We start from the raw sequence: 23,372 nt of genomic DNA, 5'->3' as shown, positions 1-23,372 counted from the left end.
GCATTATTGCAGCAGGAAGTGCTAAGTATGCTGCAAAAAGGTGCAATAGAGGTCGTGCCCATCAACCAGCAGGGGACAGGGGTGTACTCTCTGTACTTCTTAATCCCAAAAAAGGACGGGTCGCTCAGACCTTTACTAGACCTGAGACCCCTCAACCAATACATTCTCTCAGAGCATTTCCATATGCTCACCCTACAGCAGGTTCTCCCGCTACTCAGTCAGGGAGACTTCCTAGCCACACTGGACCTAAAAGATGCGTATTTCCACATACCCATACACCCTTCACACAGGAAATACCTCAGGTTCACTATTCAAGGGCATCACTATCAGTTCAAAGTTCTCCCCTTCGGAGTAACAACAGCACCCAGGGTCTTTACCAAGTGCCTAGCAACAGTGGCGGCACATCTACGGAGACAACACATTCACGTCTTCCCTTACCTGGAGGACTGGCTTGTTCAGGCAAAGTCAGCCCAGCAATGTGCCAGACACATGTCCCTCACCATTCAACTTCTTCACAGTCTGGGATTCTCACTAAATTACCCAAAATCACATCTCCAACCCGCACACGTACGACAGTACCTGGGCGTGACCATAAACACTCTGGCAGCAACAGCTCAGCCAAATTTAGTGAGGATCAACAGCATGCAACTGCTGATCTCAAAGTTCAAACCTCAACACTCCCTTCCTGCGCGAGTGTTCATGCAGTTGATAGGCATGATGGCCTCCTGCATTTTCATAGTCCCGCACGCGAGACTACATATGCCCCCGCTTCAGGAGTGCTTGGCACGTCAATGGAATCAGGCTCACGGGCAATTAAAAGACCTAGTGTTGGTGAGCGGTCGGGCATACAACTCTCTGCATTGGTGGAATCCACAAAACCTTTGCAAGGGCCGACCGTTCCAAGAGCCTGTTCCACAAATAATACTGACAGCGGACGCCTCTCTCCAGGGTTGGGGAGCTCATGTACTCACTTACACAGTGCAGGGACTATGGACAACGCAACAAAAGAAGATGCACATCAACGTTCTGGAACGGATGGCAATCTTCCTAGCCATGAAGGCATTCATAGTACACTTGTGCAACAAAGTCGTGTTGATCCGGACGGACAACATGACTGCCATGTACTACATACAGAAGCAGGGAGGAACACACTCTCCACAGTTGTCTCATCTGGCTCAGAGCATGTGGAAGTGGGCCATTCAGAGGAACATATTCCTCATGGCGGAACACCTCCCCGGCAAGGACAACCAGATGGCGGATCTGCTCAGCAGACACAGCCACCAGATGCACGAGTGGGAGCTACATCCGTCAGTTCTCCAACCGTACTTCCAACAGTGGGTTCATCCAGAGATAGACCTATTCGCCACAAACGAAAACGCAAAATGCCAAAGCTTTGCCGCCAGGTTTCCACATCCATAGTCACAGGGCAATGCGATATGGATGAACTGGTCCGGCAGATTTGTGTACGCTTTTCCCCCAGCGCCATTAATACCTCTAGTGGCACGCAAACTGCGACAACACTCACTGACACTCATCCTAGTTGCTCCCACATGGGCGTGCCAACCATGGTACACCACCTTTCTAGAACTTTCCGTGGTGCCGCATCAAAGGCTGCGGATCAAACCCGCACTTATAACGCAGAACCATGGCGAGATTCAGCACCCAGATCCGCAACAGCTGAACCTGGCAATCTGGCTCCTGAAGTCTTAGAGTTTGGCTACCTAAACCTGCCACCTGACTGTATGGATATCATCAAGGACGCCAGGAGACCCACTACCAGAGCTTGCTATGCGGCTAAATGGAAAAGGTTTGTCATTTACTGCAACAACAATGACATTAACCCGCTGGACGCATCCATTCAAAACATCATCTGTTACCTCCTACACCTATACCGATGCAATCTGGCATACAACTCAATACGTATCCATTTAACCGCGATAGCAGCCTATCTCCAAAACAGGCAGCACCTCTCTTTATTCAGAGTGCCTGCCATCAAAGCCTTCTTGGAGGGACTCAAACGAGTAATTCCCCCAAGACACCCACCGGCACCGGTGTGGAACCTCAATTTGGTCCTCACCAGATTAATGGGTCCACCCTTTGAACCTCTCCATTCATGTGAGATTCAGTTCCTCACCTGGAAAGAGGCTTTCCTAGTGGCAATCACTTCCTTAAGAAGAGTTAGTGAACTCCAGGCACTAACCATTCAAGAGCCATTCATACAGGTTCACGCAAACAGGGTTGTACTACGTACCAACCCCAAATTCATGCCCAAAGTGATATTGCAGTTCCACATGAATCAAACTATCGAACTGCCTGTTTTCTTTCAAAATCCACAGAATGTCGCAGAGAGAATGCTCCATACACTAGATGTAAAAAGGGCCCTCATGTACTATATAGACAGAACTAAGGACTTGAGGAAAACAAAACAACTTTTCGTTGCCTTTTCTCCACAACACAAAGGCAACGCCATTTCCAAAGCAGGTATAGCCAGATGGATCGTTAAATGTATTCAAATTTGCTACCAAAAAGCTAAACGCACATTAACGATTCCCCCACGAGCCCACTCAACACGAAAGTTAGGGGCATCCATGGCTTTCCTAGGAAACATTCCTTTACAGGAAATATGTAGAGCAGCCACATGGTCCACTATACATACATTTACCAAACACTACTGTGTAGATGTACACTCAAAACAGCTGTAGGACAGGCTGTTCTCAAAACTCTTTTTCAGACTGCTGCAGCTGACACGGGTAGCCGCCGCTAATGGAGGTACTGCTATGTATTCTATGCACAGATATGAATTCAGCAGCCCACATGCCTCGAACTGAATATGCTACTTACCAGTATGCATCTGTTCTTGGCATGTAGGGCTGCTGACATTCATATCGCCCACCCTCCTCCCCGGCGCCTGTAGCGGCTGCAGCACTCAGAATTACCGTATAGCATGGTCATCACTTACTGTATCTACTCCATCACTGCCACAATGGCGAAAAACAATCTGAGGATGGAGAGGATGCCCATGCGCACTGTGGTCCAGGGGAGGAGTCACCTATCTCGTGATACTTCGAAGACTCTTCCAGGACAACAATGTGCAATCATCCGGACCCAACACTAGGCGGCGATCTATGCACAGATATGAATGTCAGCAGACCTACATGCCGAGAACAGATGCATACTGGTAAGTAGCATATTCATTCTCGGTCTGATGGCCTCCTGCATCCTGTGGTGCATCACGCCAGATGGCGAATGCGGGCTCTGCAGTGGGACCTGAAGTTTCAGTGGGCCCAGCATCGGGGCAACCTGTCCGACCACGTCCTGGGGGCACTGCGAGACAGTTGCAGTGGTGGCTCATGGACCGCGATTGGGTCAGTGGCAGATCCCTCTTCCTACCCCAGCCGGAGCATTTAGTGGTGACGGGTGCGTCCCTCCTGGGATGGGGGGGCCACATGGGAGAGGCAGAGATCAGAGGCCTCTGGTCTCCGGCGGAGTCCCGGCTCCATATCAACCTTCTGGAGCTGAGGGCGATCCGACTTGCACTGAAGGCATTCCTTCCCTCTGTCCGGGGAAGTGTAGTGCAGGTGTTCACGGACAACACCACCGCCATGTGGTATTGCAACAAACAAGGCGGGGTGGGGTCGTGGACCCTTTGTCAAGAGGCTCTGCGCCTTTGGACATGGCTGGAACACCAGGGCATCACCCTGGTGGTTCAACATCTGGCGGGCTCTCTGAACGCCAGAGCAGACGAACTCAGCCGCCGGTGCATGATGGATCACGAATGGCGTCTAAACTCGGAGGTGGTGCAAGGCCTCTTTCGGCAGTGGGGAGAGCCTTGGTTAGATCTATTCGCCACTGAAGAGAACGCGCAATGTCAGCAGTTCTGCGCGTTGGAGTTTCCAAGGCGGCGCTCGCTCGGGGACGCCTTTCGTCGCGAGTGGAGTTGCGGTCTGTTGTACGCCTTTCCGCCTATACCACTTCTGCCCAGAGTGCTGAAGAAGATCAGGCGCGACCGGGCCCAAGTCATCTTGGTGGCTCCGGATTGGGCACGAAGGTACTGGTATCCCGAGCTACTCAGTCTGTCGATCGATCCCCCGATACGACTGCCTCTTCAGGAGGACCTTCTGTCGCAGCAGCAGGGGGCGGTCCTCCACCCGCACCTGTCCAGCCTCCACCTCCATGCGTGGAGATTGAGCGGCAGCAGTTGATGCCATTTGACTTGCCTCCTGAAGTCTGTAATGTTATTCTGGCAGCCAGGCGTCCCTCCACAAAATCGGTATACGCCTGCAAGTGGAACAAATTTGTGTCATGGTGCACAGCAAAGGCTGTGGATCCCCTCTCCGCCTCTCTTTCTGAGGTTCTCCTCTTTCTTCTTTCCCTGGCCCAGCAGGGCTTTGCTCTGGGCACTCTCAAGGGATACCTTTCAGCTATTTCTGCTCTTCTACGGCTTCCTGATCAGCCTTCTCTTTTCAAATCCCCTAGTTGTTTCTCGATTCTTTAAGGGCATTACTCACATGTTTCCTCCTGTCCCTTTCCTATTGACTCAGTGGGATTTTAACCTTGTTTTGACCTTTCTGATGTGCGCCCCCTTTGAGCCACTTCATAATTGCCCCCTTCGCCTTCTCACTCTTAAGACTGCTTTCCTGGTTGCCATCACCTCTGATAGACGGGTGAGTGAGCTCCAGGCTCTCTCTTCTAAGCCTCCTTTCCTTTCTGTCCATCCGGACAAAGTTGTTCTCAGGACTCATCCTTCCTTTCTCATAAGGTGGTAACTGCCTTTCACACCGGCCAGTCTGTTACAATGCCCACCTTCTTTCCGCCTCCGCATCCCTCGAAAGAGGAAGAGAGGCTCCACCGTCTGGACCCAAAACGGGTGCTGTCCTTCTATTTGGACCGCAACAAACAGTTCCGGGTGGACGACCAACTCTTTGTTGGCTACGTGGGCGCTAAGAAGGGGCGGGCGGTGCACAAGCGAACCATCTCTCGGTGGGTCATTTTGTGTATCAAGGCCTGTTATTCCTTAGCTAAATAGGAACCTCCTGTAGAGCTGAGGGCCCATTCCACTCGGGCCACAGCTGTAACCACTGCCCTGGGCCGGGGAGTCCCCTTGCAGGACATCTGTCAGGCTGCCACGTGGGCCTCGCTGCACACATTTGCAAACCACTATTGCCTGGACAGCCAAGTCCGGAGAGACGGCTTCTTTGGCCGTTCTGTTTTCCAGGACTTTCTGGTGTGATCTTGGTTTGCAGACCCACCACCGGGGTTGGTATTGCTGGGGTATCTATTCTAAGGTGAGGAATCTAACTAAAGTGTTTCTTTCAGATGAACAAGTTACTTACCTTCGGTAACGATATATCTGTAAGAAACATTAGTTAGTTTTATTCCTCACCAACCCACCCGTCCTCCTTGTTCTGCGAACCGATATCTAGGGTTGAGGTCATCCCTTTCAGGGCCCTAGCATTTTTGGCACCAGTGTTGGTCTCTTGCATGGCTCTGCGTTCCTGGCGTAGAAAGCTATGTACAAGAACTGACGTCAGCGCGCGAGGGCGGCGTCTAAGTACTCCGACGTCATCCCGGCGATCACGACGACGGACGCGGAGCCGCAGACGACGCCTAGCAACGCGCAAGGGTATTGCTGACGAAAAATCTTTCCGGATCCAGCCTGATGCCTGGGGATATTCTAAGGTGAGGAATCTAACTAACTAATGTTTCTTACAGATATATCGTTACCGAAGGTAAGTAACTTGTTTTTCTCACACATGCCTCATCGGCCAGTCGAAAGCTGACTCTGTCATTGCCCAAGCGGCGCAGAGACGGGCCAGGAACCCCTCTTCATCTATATCAGCTCCGCCTGACAGGGATGGCAGTCATTCGGATTAGATTGGAAAGAAGGTTTCCACTATGGCTGCGACGACGGCTCGGGCTGCAAATTCCCTAGCCATATTAGGGAGATACGATCGGCAAATGCGGTCCGACATCTCCTGCTACATTAACATGCTGTCGGAACCTTCCAAGTCTGAGGCCTTGAAGATTCTACAGGAGGGTGAATATACCTCTGCAGAAATCATTGACGCAGCTGTGGATGTGATATCCACAGGATTTAGACAATTAGCGGGTGCAGCAGTATTGAGGAGACAAGGTTGGCTGAAATCAACATCTTTTCGCCAAGAGGTCCAAACCAAGATTATCAACATGCCGTTCGATGGGGAGTCATTGTTGGGGCAACATGTTGATGAGGCCCTTCAGGCTATTAAAAAAGACACAGAGACAGCGAGGTCTCTTGGTAGCTTGCAATTTCGTAAGCCGTCCGTTCGTGGTGCCAAAGGACGTGGATCCTTCTCCAACAGGAGAGGTTATAATCAACAACGATCTTATCAAACCTCTCAAACTAATCAAAGGTACCAACCCTACAGACAGCAATCTTATGGACAGCGAGGTAACTCCTATTCGCAGTCAAGAAGGAAGCAATCCTTTCGTGGACAGAAGTCAAATAAAAAACAATGAGGTCAGCCAACTGCCACCATCTCTGCCGTTGCCCCACTCAAAAATTGGAGGAAGAATATCCCACTTTTACTCGAACTGGTCCAGAATTACTACAGCCAAGGGGTTTTGGATATAGTAGCCAGAGGCCATGCTCTGGAGTTCACAAAGATTCCCCCAAACTCTCCTCCCAAAGGACCACCTCCTGCTCATCTCAAGGAGTTTTTTTCCGAAATAAATCTGATGATTCGGAAGGGAGCAATCGAAAAGGTCCATCCGTTACAAAGAAGAACAGGATTTTATTCGAGATTTTTCCTCATTCTCGACCTTCACGCCCTCAACAAAAACCTAAAGAAGTTATCCTTCCGAATGTTAACACTTCAAGAAATTCTACAATTGCTTTCGGCGGGGGATCACATGGCCACCCTCGACCTCCAAGACGCTTATTTTCATGTACCGATCCTACCCAGACACAGAAAATTTCTACGGTTCAGAGTGGCTGGCAGAGACTTTCAATTCAAAGTCCTTCCGTTTGGTCTTCGTTCAGCACCCCGGGTATTTACAAAGGTCATAGCGCCAGTGACCGCACACCTTCATCTGCAGGGCATTCACATTTTCCCTTACTTAGACGACTGCCTTATCAAGGCGAATTCTTTTAAAGCCACAACCGCACATGTGTCTGCTACTTTTCCAGTCTCTGGGTCTTTCCATAAATTTCGAAAAATCTCATCTGACTCCCATCACAGAGAAAGGCTTTTCTAGGAGCTACACTGGACACAAAGCTGACCCAGGCCTTTGTCTCAAAAGAAAGACAACTCAAGATCTGCAATCTCGCTCGCTTCTTGCTGTCAAGAGTGCGTTTCAGTCCGTTTGTAAAAGTCCTTCCTAGGGATGATTTCTTCTTGCATCCCTCTGATACCCAACTGCCGTTACAGAATGAGGCCACTGCAAGAGGAACTCAACCTTCAATGGCTCCAGATTTCGGGATCTTTCGAGGACATCGTTCGCATCACTCTTCGGATGCGGGAAACCTTTAATTGGTGGAGCCAAATAAAGAACTTAAGAGAAAGATGTGCATTTCTGGTCGAAATGCCGGATTTCACCATAACCACAGATGCTTCCCTCAAGGGATGGGGGCGCACCTTCAAGGGATGACAGTCAACGGCATGTGGACTTTCAAGCAAAAGAGATGGCACATTAACCTTCTGGAGTTACGAGCCATTTTCTTGGTTCTGAAATCATTTCGAACCATCAGGAAACTTCGTACTAATACGAACGGACAATACGACAAGTATGCATTACTTGAACAAACAAGGCGGGACAAAGTCAGCCCTACTATCTCAGCAAAAGACACACAATTGATGGACGGAATGCAGAACAAATCAAAACATTCACCCCAGTCAAGAGATCTGGGTTAAATCCATCATTCTTTTGCTCACCATGCCACCCCCAGTTTAGACCTGGCTATATGCAAATCAGTCTTGACCCTGTGCCTCATGGGCACAGTCCAGCCCGAACTGCCAAGCCAGGTCCTCCCTGGACCGGAAACAAGCATCCTAGGACCGGTTTCGGGGTTTCACCCCTCTTCAGCCAGGATAGCTTGATTCCAGTGGCACAGTGAGCCCAGGACTCACGTCTGAGCATACCTGGCGCACTTAGGGTGAGAAAGCAAAAGACACACAATTGATGGACGGAATGCAGAACAAATCAAAACATTCACGCCCAGTCAAGAGACCTGGGTTAAATCCATCATTCATTTGCTCACCATGCCACCCCAGTTTAGACCTGGCTATATGCAAATCAGTCTTGACCCTGTCTCAGCAAGCACAAGAGATTTGGGACTGGGCGATTAGTCACAAAATCAGCCTCACAGCCATTCATGTCCCAGGAGTCACCAATGTTCTGGCGGATTCCCTCAGCAGGTCCACAACATCCAACCACGAGTGGGAACTACATCAACCAACCTTAAACAGTCTTTCGAGAGTGGGGGCACCCAGATCTAGACCAGTTTGCGACCAGCCAGAACCGCAAATGCTCATCCTTTGCAAGTTTTGTTCCCCACAAAGACTCATTCGAAAATGAGTTTTCGATGAACTGGTCGCAGATATATGCCTACGCTTTTCCACCGATTCCGTTGGTTCCACGAGTCCTCCGCAAGATCAAGAAACAACCTTGCCGCATGATCCTCATAGCTCCCAGGTGGCCTCGCCAATACTGGTTTACAGAACTTCTCCTCCTCTCGGAGTGCGAACCCCTCCAGTTTCGGCCAATACCGAGCCATCTGTCCATCCGGAACGGACAAATCTGTCACCCGGACCCAGCATTGCTGAGATTAGCGGCATGGCTCCTCAACACCTTGAATTCGCACACCTAAATATCCCTGCTGACTGTCAGGAAGTTTTGGCTAATGCTCGAGCACCTGCTACGATTAAAACTTACAAACTAAAATGGAAGAGGTTTTGCGTGTGGTGTCAATCTGTCAATATCCACCCTATTCAGGCAAGACCAGAACAAATGTTACCATTCTATCTTCATTTCGCGAGATCCGGCCTCTCCCATTCTACTTTGAAGGTGTTCTTGGCGGCAATTTCAAGGTTTCGGCAGGAGGGTGCTAATTCTCTTTATTCAAATAGTCATTCAGCAATTCTTCAAGGGGTTGTTTCGGATGTTCCCCCCTATTCGACGTCCACCTCCATCTTGGCACCTTAATGTAGTGCTAACACAACTAATGCGACACCCCTTCGAACCCATTCATAAAGTGGACTTACAGTTCCTTTCTTGGAAGGTTTCTTTGCTATTGGCTCTGACATCAACAAGGAGAGTCAGTGACCTTCAAGCGTTCACTATTCATCCACCTTTTCTGCAATTTACATCGAAATCTGTAGTGCTGCGCACTAACCCAAAGTTCATGCCAAAAGTCCCTGCGGATTTCCATCTTAATGAACCTATCATTTTAAATACATTTTTCCCAAATCCGCTCACAGCTGCGGAAAGGGCCTTGCATTCCCTTGACATCAGAAGATGTCTCAAGTTCTACTTACAACGGACAGCAACAATACGCAAATCAGACCAACTGTTTGTGGCATATGGTAGATTGCGCTACGGGCATTCTGTCTCAAAACCAACCATAGCTCGTTGGATTTCTGCTGCAATTTGCTTATGCCATGAACAAGCGGGTAGACCATTGCAGGCAACCCCAAGAGTGCACTCTACAAGAGCAATTTCTTCATCTACCGCTCTTTTTGCCGGTGTGCCTCTTCACCAGATCTGTAGAGCGGCAACCTGGTCCAACAGACACACTTTTACCAGGCACTACTTTTTGGAAGCCTCAAGCGATGCAGATGCATCAGTGGGACAAGCTGTTCTCCGCAACCTTTTCAAATAAGGTGAGCCTTTGTTCTCCCTCCTCCACTATGCTCTTTTCTATAAGACGCTTACTACATACTGTTCTATATCTTAACATTGTTCTGCATATATTGAACACAGATGTATTTATCTATGATTATACATTTTGATGATGTGTATTTACTATGCTACAAAAGGAGCGTCTTATCAGCATTATGTTCTGTACTGCTATCTACTCTGATTCAGGCATGTGACTCTATGAAAGACACCCTAAATACTGGAAAGGAACAATAGTTACTTACCTGTAATCTGTGGTTCTCCAGTATTGGTGTCTTTCATAGATTCACATGCAACCCGCCAGCCTCCCCTCCAAGGCTGGTTAGGCTATTATGCTTTGGTTCACTCCTGTGCGAGAAAAACTGAGAGCCTGAGCCTCTGAGGAGGACATTCTGGTGGGTGCTGTCGCCTGATTGGCTGCAGTTTGGACTGTACATAATGACTATGATAGTCATAAGTGTGGAAGTTTTTTCCTTGGAGCTTAGGCTACTTTACTTCCTGGTTTCATGTTACCAAGGTTTTTTGGTTATTATATGCATAATTATTGCTTTATTATGTACCGTGGGACTCCCACTCCGACGACGCGGAATGATACAGGCATGTGAATCTATGAAAGACACCAATACTGGAGAACCACAGATTACAGGTAAGTAACTATTGTTTCTTCTCTCCAATCATCTCTCAGATTGGCAGAATAATTACAAAATCAGGGTTTCTAATGCACCCTCCTAAATACCATAAATGAGGCAAATCCACCTTTGATGGACTGGCTGTTCCAAGAAATAAAAATTGTGGAGAAAAGAAACCAATACAGCCTTTTCTGAGACACCAGTAAAATAAGAGAGCTTACCTGTGTTCCTTATGGTTTTTCGACCTATCCTAGGGAAAAAAAAATTAATAAGTCTGTCAAGAAAGAAAAGTTCAAGATATCGTCACCTCATAAACATTTTAGATAAATCCTCAGCGCAGGGGTTGGATTTGTGTGTTAGACCAACCAATAGTGTGTCAATTTTCGTGTCCTAATATGGTCAAAACACAGAAACTATTTGCTTTAGAGTCAGCAGAATTATTTAGCAATATAGAGTACTTATATCATTTAGGGGTAGATGAACGAAAATTATGAATAGCAATTTCCTAATTGTGATTTCCTGCGAATTGCAATTAGGAAATCTCTATTTCTAGTGTATGAAACTCTTTTGAGTTTCATTAGTGATTCCTTTTTGGGTCGCCTATAGACCTACCTCATGAATATTAAATGAGGTAGGTCACAATTTGCGACCCATTAGGTATCGCAGCCATCACACGGATGGAGTCAGCAGACCACCATGTCTTTGATTGCTTTTATTTTTTTAATTTTTTTTTTAAAGCAGCCCATTTTCCTTAAAGGAAAACTGGATTTGTTTAAAAGGAAGAAATTAAACATGGAAGTTTCATGCTTTAAGAGTAGACAGTGGTTGTGGGACCACGGCCTGCTCCTAAGAAATAACTTACCAACCATCCTCAAAGGGGAAGGGGTCCCTTGGGTAACCACCATTTTTCAAATACAATAAGATGATGGACAGAGTGCTGATTCTTCTGCTCACAAAGCCACACAAGTTTGGACCCAGCCATATGCAAATCATTCTTGACCCTGCTCCTCATGGGAACAGTCCTGCCCGAAATGCCAGGGCAGGTCCTAACTGGACCGGAAACAAGCATCCTGGGACTGGTTTCAGGGTATCACCCCTTATCAGCCAGGCTATGGATGCTGGTTTCTGGTCCAGAGAGGACCTGGCCTGGCACTTCAGGCTGGACTGTTCCCATGAGGCACAGGGTCAGACTGATTTGCATATGGCCATGTCTGAACTGGGGTGGCAGAATGGGCTAAAGAACGGTGATGGATCAAACCCAGATCTGTTGACTGGGTGTGAGTGTTTGATTGGTTCTGATGCTCCATCCATCACCACCCCCTTTTGTACCGCTTTGTTCGCCATAAGTTGGCAGGGTATGCTCAGACGTGAGTCCCTTGCTCACTTTGCCACTGGATTCAAGCAAGCCTGGCTGAAGACGGCTGAAATGCCAGAAACCGGTCCTAGGAAGCTTGTTTCTGGTCCACGGAAGGCATGGCTTGGCAGTTAGGGCTGGACTGTTCTCATGAGGCACAGGGTCAGACTGATTTGCATATGGCCATGTCTGAACTGGGGTGGCAGAGTGGGCTAAAGAACGGTGATGGATCAAACCCAGATCTGTCGACTGGGTGTGAGTGTTTGATTAGTTCTGATGCTCCGTCCATCACCACCCCCTTTTGTACCACGAAGACGAGACATACTCCAAACATCTCCACCATTTAACATCACAACATTCTTCATGACCTTGATTATCCGTTTTGGACCCCAAATCTTTTTTCTCCTTTCGGCGACCACACAGCTTTCTTTACAAATACCATATCACCCACTTTAGAATCAAATTGTTTCACACCTCTTTTGTCATTGTACCTTTGTTTGTACATCTCCTGCATTCTCTTCACTCTTACATTGAACTCACCATTGTTCGTTCTCTTCTTTCCACATAACCACAACGGGGTGAGCTTAGATCCAGCTACTCTACTTCTGAGATTCTTAAAAGGTGTTAACACCAGTGACACTATTGGGCGCATTCCTGTGTGCCCACAGTTTCTCACACAAAATGCTTTTTTCAAAGACATACTCGTTTCAACAGCTGTCTGTGCACTTGCCCTTACAAGCCTATTCATGCTCTCGACAAGTCCATTGGCTTGCTGTGCATAAAGAGCCGTGCGATGGTGAGTAATGGAAAGATCTTATAGGAACTCTTGCATCACTTGAAGTAAATTGTACACTGTTGTCACTAACCATGGCACCAGGTATACCTCCACAAACAAACACATCTCTGATAAATTCAATGATGTTCTTAGTGACCACAGAACCCGTGCAGCAAGCAGACACCCACTTTGAAGTGTAATGTACCAGAACAACAACAAATCTCTCATTGGGCGCTAATACAGGAATAGGCCCCATAATATCTCTGGCTAACTTGGTCCATGGTTGCTCAGGTATCTCAACAGGGGAAAGTGGCATTGCTCTAACTTTTCTGGATTTATCATTATTTGCACAAAGAATACAATCCTTAACTACTTCCTCTACCTGTCGGTCTACTTCAGGGTATCGATAGAATTCTCTCACTCTGGATTTAGTTAAGCCACGTCCAAGATGGCCTTCATGTGCCAGATTGATAATTTTCTCATGCACACAAATGGGGGGGGTACTAATCTCTCACCCCTATAGAGATCCTCCGCTTCAATGCATAATAAATCACGTACATTCCAAAATCCTTTGGCACACTGTGGATCATTTGTAAATTAAACCACTGACCACAAAGTCCATAACAATCTTTCTAGAGTGATCATTGGCAACAACAGTCTCCCATTCAGATTTGTTGAGAGCTGGTTCCTTGACCCATGACACAGAAGGTTCAGCACCATCTGGACCCAAATTATCCAGAGGCATTCTGGACAAGTAGTCAGCAGGAACATTACTCAAACCAGGTAAGTACTCAACAATAGAATTGTACTCCCACAGTCCCTCAATCCATCTCTTTATCCTGGGTGTGTTGTTCTTAACATTCCTGCATGCAAACATATGAACCAGAGGTTTGTGGTCAGTCCTCACAAGGAAAGGCAAACCCCAAAGATAGAATCTGAAATGATTGATGCCCCACATGCATGCTAGCGCCTCACACTCGATCACTGTGTAACGTTCCTCTGCTCCCCTGAGCGAGTGTAATGCAAAACCAATTACGCTCTCATTGCCATCAATTATTTACGAAAGTACAGCACCCAGTCCACGCACACTTGCATCTGTAGTCAAAATAGTTATTTTTTTTTTGTCACATCAAAGTGCCCCAAGGTTGGCATACATGAAAGGCCCTTCTTAACCTTGTTGAAAGCAGCAACACAATCCTCGGACTAAACAAAGTCTGTACCTTTTTAAAGTAACAGTCTCAATGGCTGCACAACACTTGCAAAATTCTGAATAAACTTTGAATAGTACTCCGATAAACCAAGGAACGATTTAAATTGATCCTTGTTGACCGGTGTTGGCGCTTGTGATATCGCTGCTGCCAAGTCAATTTTTGGGTTGATACCATCGCTAGAAATAGAATGGCCAAGATAAGACACAGAACCAACCCTAAATTTACACTTTCTCTTTAGAGTGAGCCCCCTCTCTTGTAGTCTTGACAGAACCTTGTTCAGTACTACATCATGACTAACTTTGTCTTTTCCAAAGACTAGTATGTCATCCTGGAAGAAAAGGACTGAGTCTATTCCCGCTAAAACCTCCTTCATCAACCTCTGGAAGCAGGCATCTGCAGACGCCAACCCAAATGGCATCCTGATGAACCTGAATGCTCCCAGAGGTGTAACGAAAGAGGTCAAATCTCTTTATTCTTGATGTGACAATACTTGATGGTAAGCTGATGACAAATCCATCACACTGAAAACACACTCTCCACTCAGTTTCGCGAAAGCTTTTTTATATTTGCCAGGGGTTGTCTGTCAACCCAAATGCAATTATTTAGACTCCTCAAGTCCACACACGTCCTGATCTTTTTACCATTGTCCTTGGGTGCTAAAACAATCCGAGCCAACCACTCAGATGACTCTGTTTCCTCTATAATTTCCATTTCTAGTCGTCTATTGAGCTCCTCTTGTAACAGGCCCATCATGAGATTCGGTACCATCCTTACTTTGTGAACCACCGGTTGTGCTTTCGTTTTCAGAATTATCTTATGGTTGAACCAATTGAGTAGACCAAGCTTGTCACTGTAAACTGCAGAATAACTGTCAATGATGTCCATGTCTTCACCCTGCCGCATGACTAACATTACTTGTTCATGTGCGTTGGGAATTAAAATGATCCTAGGATCTTTCTGGTGGTGCCATCCTAGAAGATAATCACCTCTTTTGGCAACGTAGATTTTCCCCACAGTTTCTCTTCCCTTGAACGTAATAGTCTGAACAGAAGAACCAATCAAATCAATACTCTGTCCCCCCATAACCTACAGGATCGATATCAGGAGGCAACAGAGTAATATCATCATTTCCAAATGTGCAATCTCAGATTTTATTACTTATCAATGTAAATCGGGAACCTGAGTCTGCTAAAACAGAAACAGGCTTGCATCCATTGTAGATGCCACATTTTGACATAATCACAACATCGGAATCAACACCCTTCACATTCTGTATCACGCCACTATGCGTTTCTGTTATATAGTGAATATTTTGTTGGGGGTATGTTACCTCCTCATCCACAAAATTTACATTAGCATTTCTCCCGATTGGCACTGGATCTAAACTGTCATAAATGTTCCTCCCTTCAGTCCCGAGGTTGTGGAGTAATACAGCTTGTTTCCTGGCAGCCGAGAATTTCTCTCCCCCAATAGCTATTAGGTATGAGTCAAATAGGGGTTTCCACTTATTCCACGGAAGTGTTGGTTCACCAGGTTCTGACAAAAATTGTGCTGGTTGACACATTCCACTTGACACCTTGCTGTAAGGCAAACAAACTTATCAAGCTAACAAAATAAGCTAAGATAAAAATATTTCATAACAACCTAACACAATAGAGTAAAATAAATAATTAAAATAAATACGATCTTACTGTGAGTTCTCTTCTCTGAAGAATGTCTGTTGGATATGCTGTTATTTGGATACGCTTCTATTGGCTGAAAACTTAGCTAAATACCACTGTGACTATTATTAATAGTTGTTCTTTGGGTATATTTTGTTTCAGTGTAAGTGCAGTGAAAACTTGCTTTAAAAAAAACGATATATATATATAATTAAGGAAACACAAATGTGTGTTAAACGTGATAAAAACAACACCAAATCGACAAATTACTCCTGAGATATTCTTGGTAAGTTCACTTTGACACGCGATCCAAATTCATGCCTCCACAGAGTTTAGAAATTGACGGACTCTGATCTCTAGTGCTCATTCTAGTCTTTATCCGGATGCTGTTGAGTATTCTATGACCTAACCCTGTTCTCCTATACCGCATTATGGGGGTCTTGACGTCATCACTCTCCTTCGTCCGTGCTGACAAACACACTCTGCTGTCCATTCCTATCTTCACTCAACCCACGCGCACTGTAACCGGGGCCGCAAGGTGAGTTTCAAGAATACCAGGCTCTCTCAGCTTCAACCGTCGCACTGTTTGCTCCTCATTTACTCAGCTAGCTCCAAGGTTTCTGTTGGTGGTTCGATGTTCTCAGTATTAGTGCCGACTATCATTCAATTGCCACATTTTGATTTAACTAGGTTCGTAAATTCAAAAATACGGACCTTTTCATTGAATACAGAAATTTCCATGATGAACTCCAAGAATATTTTTTTGCTTTGCATGCCGAGTTCTTTGGTGGGTGTTGTTCGTCATCGCCAGTAATAAAACGAACATGACACCATATTTCTTCTTTAATGTGTATCTCTATTTTCACCCTTTGGAGGACACCAACATCAGCTGACCAAATTCTCCACTGTCTTGTTGCTCAGTGACCTTATAGTGTTCTGGTGATGCACCTAACATTCTCTCAGGTGCATCACCTTTAAAGGGCAAGTTACAACAAATTGATATATCTTCTGGACTGCGACATTAAGCATCTTCCTAATCTAAGTTCTTAGGTTGCTTTTGAGACTTTAGCATGGGTGCCAGAAGGATTAGTGGTGCCAGAATTAAATAGATTGGGACAGCAAAGTGTAGGTGACTCCCAGAGCTTTTCAGTCAATTCACTGGTGTTGCCGGAAAAATAACCTATTTCTTGGAGTTAGTTTTAGTCAAACATTGGTAACCCGTGCTTCGCTGGAAGGCTTAAGAGCTCTTGGGGACAAGCTCACTATTCATGGGGTGTAGTCTCCAATAAAAAAAGTCTTAGATCAGCTTGTTGAAATCAAGGGCAGTTTGTCAGACCCTGAAGTTCTTTTTCTTGGCAATCCAACGAGACCAGCTTTTTTTTTTTTTTTTTTTTTTTGCTGCAGGCAGGTCACACTTCTACTATGTATTACTTAAACAAGGAGAGTCGAGATCAAGTGTTAACACCCAGGATGCTTAGTCCATTTACAAGAGATTCCGAAGTGCCCTCAAAACCTGCCTCTTCCTGCAAGCCTATGTGTAAGGTGGTATATACTGATATTTTTATCTCTTTTAATAGGCGCCTTGATACCTGCGGGTTATTGTTTTGCGCAATATAAATTATTTTTCAATTCAATTCAATTCGATGCTGAAAATGATTTTTACATTCACGGCAATACATCTGCCAGGTCTTTAGTACACAAAATTAGACTAGTAAATCCATCATCTAATAGAGCAACACGAGTGGATCCTAAAGATGAGCTCATAGATATGTTGTTATGGGATATCCCAGAGTCCATTATTTTGCTATTGAAGAAAACTCAAAGTGTCTCACTTATACTTGCAAGTCTCTGGGACCATGATCTGTAGGAAATGTACTTTTAATTGCTGGTTTGAGAGGATTCTCTATGCTTTTCCTTTGATCCCTCTTGTCCCCAAGGTAAGCATCAAGTGTATGCGCCAAAAACCGTGTACGAATGTGATGGTGCCAAATTGGCCACGTCAGTGATTGCTCCCGGTTTTTCTGCAGCTGTCCTTTCAGATACATAAAAGGTTTTTAATTCAGGCCGGTTTTGCTCTCCTGGATGCAGCCATGATTTTTCACCACAATCTTGTATTGCTTTATTTGACCACATGGCTCTAGAATACATGAAGTATGGACACTAAATGCTTTGAGTTGATTGCATGGCTGGTTTGAAAGAGACAAATCCTCCTTCTACAGGATCATTTTATGCTTCTAAGAGGTTCTGTTTATGGCGCCACAGCAGGCAGGCCAACCTGAAAATGTGCCAGTAAATAGCAATGGCAAACTTAATCTTTCTCAGCTTTTTAATGCAAGTTCCGAACTTCTAACTTTGACAGTGTTTGTCTCTAAAGTATTGTTTAAAAAAGGTTAAAAAAAAGTAAAAATCAAAATACTGGAGCAGTCGTATGGAATTTAATCAAATATCTACTTGTCCATGGGACAGGTTGCTTGATAAATTTACTTGCCCTGTAACAAAATCCACTGGTCTCTTTGCCATGTAGTACGGCTGCAAATTATGGCAGCAATCTCATTATATAAGAGTTCTGATAATAGCCTCTCCGATTATGCCAGAGCTTATACCATAGTTGGTTTTAATACTAGCAATTTGCTTATTTTGTGAACTTATTACTGCTCAACAGATTTTCACATGAGCAAATCTACACATGCATATTTGCTTGGGCTAAAATGCAGTTCACATCTATTTTCGAGGAGTACAATTTCCTCACCTGCTCCTGTAAATTCTTGAGAATTTATGAAAGCCGTTCATCTGTGCTAATGCAGGGACATATACCATGGCTGCACTTTTGTGACTTTCTTTAAGAATTGGGCCCCTATTTAGGTATGTATTACCCAAGAACTTTTGTTTTTATTAAAATTCTTTCTGCAACTACTGGCGGGCTTCACTGTGAGTGAACGCATTCTTCTCTTTCACGAGGAGCATAAAGGCTCCCAAAGTAATTTTGTTTAGTGCCCGAAACTACTGTGACAATGTGTGGTTTTCGAGACCAAAAATATTTTTGCTTTTGCAAATGTTTGTTATAATGATGAGGGCCTGGCAGCTCCCACAACAATAAGGTTGTACAAAAATCATGTCAGAACAAGGCCTGTTTTGACAAAACCAAAAAACGGACAATCAGTGTCATACGGGGTGCCCGAGGAAGTGGATGCAAATATGGGGCAAATGGAACGAGTACAGGGGGGATATGTGTACCACCCAGCTTACTGTCGCAATTGTCCCCAGATGAACCAGAACGTTGAAATGCAGGAACAATCTAACCAAGGCAATTTTTATTTATTGAGATTAACCCATGTGTTCCATGTCAATGATTTCTGTGAATCAAAGAATGTGCTAAAAGTGATATCTGTACCATTGTTTGTTGAAATTAATAAAAAGATTTGTTTTTTTTTTTAAATCAACGCTTTGCCAATGTTTGGGTATTGTCATGTTTCCTATAGTTTTGTTGAAACTGGTTACACTGATTTTCCATCAGGAATATTTTTGGGAAATACTAGAATGCATCAACCCATTTTACAAATTAATGCTTCAAAGAAATGGTACCTGAAATTTCACATTATTTTAGAAAAAAGTTTGGTTTCTAGTTGCATTTTTTTATGAAGAATTTATTTTCAAAGCAAACAATCATCAATCTTCCTTTCAAGTTTTTGGATATATTTGCATCTAATCAGAGAGCATCCTGGAAGGATTATACGTAGCCTCATATTGTTAAACTTTGCAAATGTGGCACACATTTTTATACTGGAACCACTGTCAGTTTTGCAGTCTAGACTCATAGCATTTCCTTAGAGCACTCACCCATTAATGATAAAGGCTTTCTATTAATGAACCATAAATACAAGTTCGAATAGCGTTAACAATCGGAAACCGATATCACCTTAACTGCAGACCATGTGCTTCCCTCATCCGTTATGTGGTACTGTAATCTGGCAGCGAAAGTTGGGCCTACTTGTCAAAAGGACAAAATAATCATGAAAACTTGTTCTCCTTAACCCCAAACAATATGTCCTGGGCGTAGGGCTATAGGAATTCCACACCCCTGCTGGAGGAACAACAAAACCGTATATTTTGGTGTGGTAAAACTTTACATTGAATTTAGTATTTTCCGTCTTTAACAATTTGCTCCATGTGTTATAAAATGCTGGTATGCTTAATTTTTTTGACAAGTAATAGTAACTTAATTTGAATCATTTGTTTTATGTCTTACCTTAATTAACTTTGAGATACCCCTCTGTAAAAAGTTGCTTTCTCATTTTCCAGGCAAACCGTACCTGCCCAATTTGCCGTGCCGATGCTTCAGAAGTGCACCGTGATTCTGAATAACCAATCGAAGACTGCACAATTCTCTAGTTTTGGTGTTCTATTCACATGTATATATGAACTATCCAATGAACTCACCCATGTGACATCCAGCCTTCTCCCTACACAATATGGTCAATGGGCCTATCTTTGCACTGTGTGATTTTAATCCAATATAAAGCTTTTAATTAGTCTTCACAATTATGGGATTGTTATACTAACTGTGTGATTGGAACTCCAAAGACGTTATATTTCTTTAGCTTAATTTTGTGTGTACACTAACATTTCCCTGGTTTTTGTGTGATCATTCCGAGTTTCGCAGCAAGGTTACCATGAACGTAATCTTAGCATTTGTTTTTTATATTTAAAAAGCAAAATGGTCAGCTCAAAATGTTATAGCAATCTACCTTCCATAGAGCCTTCAGATACTGTGAGTGGAAGGAGTGAGAGATGTGCGCCTGTTGATGGCATTGTCACTGTGTATATGCTAGCATTGAGCATGTGTGCGTGTGACTGAGAACCTATATACCAGCATGTACTGAGTGTGGGCGTAGTATTAATTTTAATTATACTGCAAAGTATAACCTTGTGTGTTATTTAAGCAGTGCTAGTACTGTACACTGGTTCCCTCCTTTGTGTTTGTGGTTTCACACTGAAAGGTGGGGTTGTAGCAAATATTGGCATTTCATGTTTTGTCCCAGAATGTTTGATGGCTCACCTGGGGAACAGTTCCGTTTTTTTCCTTTTAGCTTCGGAAGGTAATTTGCACAACTTTCCTCCTTTTTCCCAGTTTAGTAGCAGATAAAGTGGTTATAGATTTAAGAGTCAACAGACCCAACCTTGAGTCTAACCTACTAATATCAGCGGCAGATAGTGAAAAAGGGACATCTGATGAATGCAAGCGTAATATTTACCAGTTGATTATGATTTTTTTTTGTCCAGTATTTGAATGCTGATGCTGCCCAGGTTCCTTCATGGAACATGCTTTTATATTTTATTACATATTGTCTTTGGCTTCCATGTTCATTATTGCAAAGATGGTGGGAGAAATTACGATTCTGGTCACTGCCACTTTTCCCACTGATGATAGTTAAGTGTGCCTGTTAAATTTCTGTGTTGAAGTTGGTTTTATGATTAATTTCTTCTTAAGTAGCTCCGCACAGCAGAAATGTAATCCTGTGGGGGTTTGGGAATTTCCCGAGGGCAATCAATCAATCTAATTTTGCGAAATGCTAATTGGTGATCGAATAATAGAGGTGAGGCCACTTATTTTTGACATCGTCCAATTATACAATGAAGATCTCGTTCACTAAACACTCCATGATGTAACTGATTCCAAAACAGTAATTATGGCAGAAAATATCTCCACAATTAGAACACCTTCTTTAGAGCAGTATACCAGCTATCAACTCATTCAAAGAAAAAACATCGAAACAACAATCCATCAATAATCAGTCTGCAACCTTTGGTGATGGTGGTTGGTGTTAACATGTTGGCCTTACGAGTTGAACGTTTACACTGGTCAAGATTTTAAACAATGTGATGTTGGCTTATGCCTTCTAGGATTCTAATTTTCCCTCTAAACGTGTTTTCTCTGTTGTAAGTAACACTACACTAGATCTACTTGTGATAGTGTTATCACAGTGGTTGCAATAGCACAAGCAGCATAATTTGCAATATAGCTGCAACTTGCTGCCAGTCTCTGCTTTAATTCATTTTGTCATGCCTTGTGTTGCATGTATACTGCTATACCTTTTACATTTCTGGTTCCCAACAGTGTTACTTTGTTGCTCCACGTTCTTTGATTCAAAAGGCTGTTCAGCTCAAAGCACAATTGGCCATGATACATTTGCCTCTAACCACGCCAATATAGTTCAGTTTTCTAATCGGAACAGCCCTTGCATGTGCAGATTTAGTAAGAACACCACTCACTGTCTTGGTGGTACCAGATGAATTGACTATTGCTGTCACCATACTTTCGTATATTAAACGACGAGTTAAATCTCACATTTCGTAATCTATAGATTTTCATGTATGAAATCATGTTTTATAGATCAAAAAATATTTGTACTTGTACAGATTACAGAATGACACTACTTCTTTACTCACTTTATTGTTTGAGCGTGAACGCCAGTCAGTTGTTCTGAGTGAAAACAAGTTACACAATGAATTGGCATCATCTTGAGTTTGATTATTTTCTGATAGTTTAACCCTACATCTTTCAAACACTACATTACTGTACACTTGACATCTGTCTTTCCACTCCTCCTCATTCTTTGAATAATAAAAAGTATGCAATTAAAAATAATTGTGGGATTAAAATGGTCTCGGTCCCTGCTGTGTTTCTGTTGCACACTTGACTAAATATAAACTTTTGTTTGCTTAGAGAGACTCTTTCAGATGAGTATCCAGTGGTTAGTCAGCTATCCCCCCTCATTGGTGTGTAAACAAATACACAAGTGCTTGTGTTGAGAAGCATGCCCAACTGTTATACATTTGTAACTTTCTGATTTCATTTGGGAGGCTCAAAAGAGGAGCAGGAAAGGGGTGGACTAGGAGCACAGCTGCTTGTTACTGCCATCTCATGTATGCATTTTGGCATCTTGACCTTGAGCCACAATTAGTGTGTGGCATGCATCAAAATTCTCGCCACATGCGTATTTTGGATCAAACATGGTCTTTGGGAACAATTCTTGCCTTCCACTGTATTCTCACTATTACTCTTCTTGGCTTATTTTGACTTCTAGGTGGCATGTGAATTTAGTTCTGTTAAAGGGTAAAACCTAACACCTTTGTGTTCAAATATTTATGTCACACTTTGTGTCGTTCCTGGTGATTTTCCTAACCAATCTTTTACCTATATTAAAATAAATCTAATATTAATCCTGCAGGACGTTTTCCAAAGATTCCACTGCTTCAGATAATTTCAGGACCCACTTATCAGAAAATGTTTGCTCCTCCCTTCTTTTCTTGACACATTCACATTTACCTCATTTTGAGATTTGTGTTGACGATTTTGGATTTTATTGGAATCCTGTTTACTCAACCGTTTTCTTTAAGCCGTACACTCTATTAACTGTATCATTAACATGTAGGTTTAAATGTTATAAATATCTGTAACCAAATCATTTGAAGGCTTGATGAATTTTTAACACTTTGTAAATTTTTATGAGAGTTGCTAGTAATGCTATACTAAGTAGTGCAATGATTTTTTGTTATTTTTATCCCTGTGCCCAATTTTGGAATTGAGGGTTGTTAAGTAATAAATGTATGATGTATACTTAAACCTCAGTGTTTGCTTTGATTGTTCTGGGAAATCTTCAGAATATAGCAAAAATGTAAGCAACGTGTTGACCAGGGCGAGCTTGTTGTGTATGCTTCTCACTCATAATTATCTTGTTTCCCCTGTGTGACAGCGAGTGAGAAAAAGTCACTTTATTGGAAAGAATAATCACCTGATGCCATTTGAACGTGTCATTTTTTACAAATATTTCTTTCTGGCGAATACTTCTAACTGCAGATTCTTCA

General features: G+C 43.8%; 1 protein-coding gene across 1 annotated transcript in view; it reads left to right on the top strand.

The window, feature by feature from the left end:
- Window positions 1-23,130, top strand: part of RNF38 (ring finger protein 38) — a 655,055-nt gene extending 631,925 nt beyond the window's left edge. Inside the window, exon 12 of the mRNA XM_085641112.1 lies at window positions 19,806-23,130. Coding sequence (XP_085497238.1) covers window positions 19,806-19,868 — 63 coding nt within the window. The 3' untranslated portion in view covers window positions 19,869-23,130. The remainder of the gene's footprint in view (window positions 1-19,805) is intronic.
- The last annotated feature ends 242 nt before the right edge of the window (window positions 23,131-23,372 follow it).

Source organism: Triturus cristatus, chromosome 2_2 (assembly GCF_964204655.1).
Source record: "Triturus cristatus chromosome 2_2, aTriCri1.1, whole genome shotgun sequence".
NCBI lineage: Eukaryota > Metazoa > Chordata > Amphibia > Caudata > Salamandridae > Triturus > Triturus cristatus.
This window is presented reverse-complemented; position numbering and strand designations above follow the sequence as displayed.